This window comes from Setaria italica, chromosome IX (genome assembly GCF_000263155.2).
Source record: "Setaria italica strain Yugu1 chromosome IX, Setaria_italica_v2.0, whole genome shotgun sequence".
In the NCBI taxonomy this organism is placed as follows: domain Eukaryota; kingdom Viridiplantae; phylum Streptophyta; class Magnoliopsida; order Poales; family Poaceae; genus Setaria; species Setaria italica.
The window spans coordinates 1,912,663-1,918,134 of NC_028458.1; the positions used below are offsets into that span (position 1 = coordinate 1,912,663).

Consider the following 5,472-nt stretch of genomic DNA (forward strand, 5'->3'; position numbering starts at 1 on the left):
TATAATTGTCGTTACATGGTGTGCACCACACGCTTTCTGACACAGGCCAATTTCTTCCTTTATAAGGCAAAAAACCCTATGTGGAGTCGCCTGAATTCCCTAAAAAATGTGTCTATTTTTTTCCTTCCATAGGTTCCAAGCTATGTATATCAGGACTGCCGCGCTCCCTCTCCTCTTTGCCTTGTTCACCGTCTTCAATGATAGTCTCCACCAGTCTTGAAGATCAACATTCATCGATGGTAGAGGAACCAAGTTGTTAGCCCATTTATGGACAAACTGCCAGACCTGCAATGCAAATGGGCAGTGGAGGCAAAGATGTTCAACAGTTTCAGGTGCCCCTTGGCAAAGAGAACACAATGGGTTGCATGGCCGGTTCCTTGCCATAAGTCTATCAACTGTAAGTATTTTGCTTTGCAGTAGTAACCAAACGAAGAATCTGTGCTTTCCTTCCGTCTGTGCCCTCCAAACCGCATGAGCTTCAAAGGGACAGTAGGATCCTTTGAATTGGATTGCATAAGCTGACCTAGCACTATATGCACCATCTGCTATCCATCTCCACACAATGTCATCCGGCATGTCAGTGAAAGTGATGTCCTGAACCAAGTGCATAAATTCAGACATTTCAGTCACCGTGCTCATTCTAGACTTAAGTCCAGTTATGATCAATAACCTCCTCATGTACATTCCTGTGCTTTTGCCAAGCCAGTTTGTATAGATTGGGAGCAATGTCTCTTGGTGCTTTGCCATTCAGCCATGTTGAATTCCAGAATTCAGCTTTGAGGCCATCGCCAATAGTGACCATTGTGCTGGCTCTGGACATCGACATAATCAAAGGCAGGATACCACAACTCGATCACGTGCGATCTTTGAAGGCTCGTATTATTCCTTCAGCGAGGAATCTGAACCTGCATTCCTTTGGGGATTGTGTAGCAAGCCTCCTCACAGCATTCAAGAATCTTAGATACCTCCGCCTAGACATCGCTTGCTTCCACATCAAGGAGGTGAGAGCAGCGATTTCTCATAATTCCATCAAGCCACTATTAGCTTACTTAATTTCCTCCCTTATCGTTTGCACTAAATTGTATGTATAATGCTTACAGGTGCAATCAGTTCCGAAGTCAAATTTCATATGCGACCACTGGGAATCCCATAAAATCTCGTTCATTCACCTCATGAAAGCAGATTTTAGGGGAGTAACCGGAACCGATTGTGAACTCTGGTTCTTGCAGTACGTGCTCTAAGGTGCCATACAACTTCAGAAGGTTGTTGTAAGTTTCAATCAGGAGTACCTGTTAGAGAGCGGATGTAAAGTTTTTTGCCACATGCTACTCGATCGGTAGTGGAACATGGACCAACCACCATGACACTTACCACCAATATGATGAGTGGAGGCCATGTCGATAAAAGTTTAGATTGTATCTTCTTGGTGAGCACCATTATGTCTTGTTTCATACATTTATGCAATTACTGCAGCTGAGCTACTCTGGCAGCACAAAAGTTTAGATCAAACCATCTTTTTTTTAAGGAAAATATGGATCAAACTACTAGGTGAACAATACGTTTCCTGTCTCATGTATCAGCAGTCGCTTGCACATCCTGATCAGTTTATGCTGAAAGCTATCCATTGTCATTGGGCCATTACTGAAAGCTAGCGAGGCTGAACTTCTCTCTCTCAAATATACTCCATGGTTTAGACCAAGCTGGTGGCAGATTATCAGGCCCAACTTAGCTATGGAGACATTTTGGACTGAATTCGATGGGCTCTTGGGTTTCGCTTCAAAGACATTTGGTTACCAGGCCCATCTCAGCTGATATATAACATATCAATCACCATTTCCTATTTTGTGTGCCGGCATATAGATCGGGAGCACGGGTAGATCGATTTCGGCGGCGGCGGCGGCCATGGAGTCCACGAAGGACGACGACGTAGACGAGCCCACGAAACAGCAAACGGAGCCGAGTCCACCTGCCGGCGACCAATCCATCGTCGGCGCCGCCGATCTGCTCAGCGGCCTCTGCGACGATGTGCTCGTGCACATCCTCGGGCTGGCGAAAGACGCGAAAGACGCGGTGCGCACGGGCGCGCTCTCGCGCCGGTGGCGCGGCCTCTGGCGACGCGTCCCCGCGCTCCGCTTCGCCTCACGCCAAGGGAACGCAAAGGGATTCATGGCCTTCGTCGACGACACCCTCGCGCTCCGTGCGCGATCCGGCGACGGCGGCCTCGAGCAGCTGGAGATCCGCTTGAACATGCGGAACGCCGCCTGCCGCAACGAACGACTCGTGCCGCCATCCATCGGAGCGGCGGAGAGGTGGATCCGGTACGCTGTGCGGCACGGGGTGAAGTCTTTCCAATTCGAGCTGGATCTGCCCAAAGAAGATGACGAGGACGAAGACGAAGAGGCGCCCGTGATGGTTCTTGACGAGCTTCCAAGCTCTGCAAAGCTGGAAGCCATGTTTTTGGACTTAAGCTACGCCTGGGTCAGTCTCCCTGCCACCGTAGTATTCGCATCGCTCACGGATCTCAAGCTTGAGTTCATGAAGGTAGCAGGCGACAATGTCCTCCTCCTTGGCCGCCTCGTGTCGTCTGCGTGCTGCCCAAACCTACGGAAGCTTCACATGTTCTCCGTTACCCTTGCTGGGCCTGGGCAGCAAAAACTACTGGTCGAGGCCGGTGTACTCAAGGAGCTCTCGCTGGAGGAGATGGACGGAATGAGATCGCTGGAGCTGAGAGCTCCTAGCCTTCGGGTTCTCCGCATCGAGGATTGCGACGACCTGGAATCGCTCGCGGCCTCGGCCCCGAGGCTGGAGAAGCTCTCGTGCCGGGGAAACCCCTTGTTGATCATCGATGGGGACTTCCCCTCCGTGTCCCTCCTCAAGCTTGACTTGAAGTCGCATGGGCACGCCTATGGCGATGACAGTAACTATGGCAGAATTAAACTCCTCCAGCGCTGTCGCTCGGCCAGCCGCCTGTCTATTGATTTTGATGCTTCAATGGTATGCACCTAGTTTAACACCGTTCCAAATTAGCATCTATTCCAATTAGTACTATATATATAATAAGTATTCATATGATTTTGATGTTGAAATTTTACGTTTTTGTATGACTAAATCATAGCTTATTTCTAGTGATCTTGTTTGTCTCTCTGTTGGATTTCTTTTAAAAAAATTTGAGATGAAGCTTGCGTCCATGATGCTAGTTTATGGAACATTTTTGGTATATGATAACTAATATTCTTGCTAGCCTTATACATATTTCATGTACACACATGTATTTGTTCTCACTGCCTTCATCGAACTAGTTAAAGCGGTTAGCTAAAAACTTGTGTATTTCCTCTTTAACACAAAGATGTGCAACTCTCGTGCGTATTCGAAAAAAAAAGTTTAAACGGTTATCTTTGATGTGGCCTATCAAATATCATCCTGTGCTCGTATCATCTACTTATAGCTAGCCTCTCAGTTCAAAACTGGTCTTGTATCGATAATATTTTGTCTTCTGATTGCTTAACATAACATATTTGTTTTGGCCCATCATTTATCAGAGAGAAAGTCATGGCATTGACATAATCAAAGGTAAGATACCACAACTTGATCACGTGCGATCTTTGAAGGCTCAGATTTCTCCTACAGTGAACCAGAACATGCATTCTTTTGTGGGTTGTGTAGCAAGTCTCCTCACAGGCACAACATTCAGCAATATCAGATACCTCTGCCTAGACTTCTTCATTTTCTACGAGGTGAGCGGCAATTTCTCAAAATAAATTCCATGTAGCCGATAGCTTACTTAGTTTCTTCCCTCATCATTGCACTAAATCGTGTGTATAATGCTTACGGAAGATTGCTCTATGCCCTGGAGCGGTTCGGAAGTCGAATTTCATATGCGACCATCGGAAATCCCATGAGATCTCGTTCATTCACCTCAAGGAAGCAGAATTTAGGAGAGTACGTGGAACCGATTGTGAACTCGGGTTCTTGCAGTATGTGCTCTCAGGTGCCACACAACTTCAGAAGGTCATTCTAAGTTTCAAGCACTCACTAAAGAGAAGATGGAATGATGATTTTCGGACAATTCAGGAGCACTCATCACTAATAAAGAATAGATGCAAAGATTTTCGGGAAAATTTACTTGCTAGCGGAACATGGACTGATTGCCATGACACCACAGACAAGTGCCACTCATACGAGTGGAGGCCGTGTCAATAAGTCGAGACTGTATCTGTTTGGTGTGTGTTGCTTCCTTTCCTACTAGACAGAGTCTATAAAGAAGATTTTGACTTGTAATAAAACTCAGCCAGATGTATCGAAAGATACAGAGGCTGGAACCTCTTTCATTTGCATAATGAAATAAGTTTCCCTTTGTCTAAAAAAATGTATGTTCTGTCTCGTACATTTATGCATTGATCAAGAGATAACTAGAGGAATGAATAGTTGACCACCGAAATATATGAAGAGCATGTGCCTCTCTATTGTAAGTTATCGACGAATCCATTGTACACGTTGATGTTTTGAAAGGAGAATCTCCTATTGTTACGAACGATAGGCAAGATAAACGACGAAGAACACCAGATCAATCACAGGGGACACAAGATTTAACGTGGAAAATCCTTCCAAGGAGGAAGAGAAAAAAACCACGAGCGTCAGCCAACAAATCTTCACTATGTCAGGTGAGGTTACAAATGTCGAAGATTTACAACTTGGGATACCCTAACTTGGAGGCCTTCCCGTACAGTAGTCTATGGTGCATCTTTTCTATGAGAGAGGTGGTCCGTATATATATAGGGAGGAACCCCCCACACTCATCTATTAGCAATATGATACTAATAAATGGTGTAGTCCCTCTTAACACTAATGGGCTGCTTTGCTTCGGCCCAAACCTACCGGCGAAGGCGAAGGGCCTCGCTTTGCTCCGTCCGAAAGTTGGAGCATAACTCAACAAACTCCACCTTGAGACAAATTCCTTCTTGTAGCATAAAATGAACCTTCACCTTGACACAACAAAGAGAACACTTTCGGCGCCAAATAGCCTCTTGGACTAAATAGTTATACCACCTAAGCTTGAGCAAAGCTCAAACTTAGCAACAGGAAATGGCTTTGTCATCGTATCAGCAGGATTATCATAAGTGCTTATCTTGCATACCTTCAGCTTACCTTGCACGACAACATCGCGAACATAATGATATTTGACATCAATGTGCTTTGTTCTCTCATGAAACATCTGATCTTTAGTGAGATATATGACACTTTGACTGTCACAAAACAAATTAATGCAAGAATCATCTCCACAAAGCTCAGCAATCAAACCTTTCAACTAAACTAATTCTTTACATGCTTCAGCAATAGCCATATATTCTGCTTCAGTGGTAGACAAGGTAACAATAGGCTGTAATGTTGCCCTCCAACTCATGGCACAACCACCAACAGTGAACACATAACCTGTGAGGGATCTCCGCTTATCCAAATTGGTAGCAAAATTTG

The 5,472-nt window shown here is 45.4% G+C and overlaps 2 protein-coding genes across 2 annotated transcripts in view; both read left to right on the forward strand.

Annotated features, from left to right (window-relative positions):
* The window catches only part of LOC105915095, a 2,589-nt gene extending 1,348 nt beyond the window's left edge, over positions 1 to 1,241 (forward strand). Inside the window, exons 2-3 of the mRNA XM_012848882.1 lie at positions 752 to 1,001; positions 1,101 to 1,241. Coding sequence (XP_012704336.1) covers positions 752 to 1,001; positions 1,101 to 1,241 — 391 coding nt within the window. The remainder of the gene's footprint in view (positions 1 to 751; positions 1,002 to 1,100) is intronic.
* Positions 1,242 to 1,902: 661 nt separating this feature from the next.
* Positions 1,903 to 3,006, forward strand: LOC101773250 (putative FBD-associated F-box protein At5g50270). The gene has a single exon (XM_004986096.1). The coding sequence runs from the start codon at positions 1,903 to 1,905 to the stop codon at positions 3,004 to 3,006; it is 1,104 nt and encodes a 367-aa protein (XP_004986153.1).
* The last annotated feature ends 2,466 nt before the right edge of the window (positions 3,007 to 5,472 follow it).

Bases quoted from the DNA above. Each gene is read 5' to 3' on its own strand.
- LOC101773250 (XM_004986096.1), top strand. From the start codon at position 1,903: ATGGAGTCCACGAAGGACGACGACGTAGACGAGCCCACGAAACAGCAA.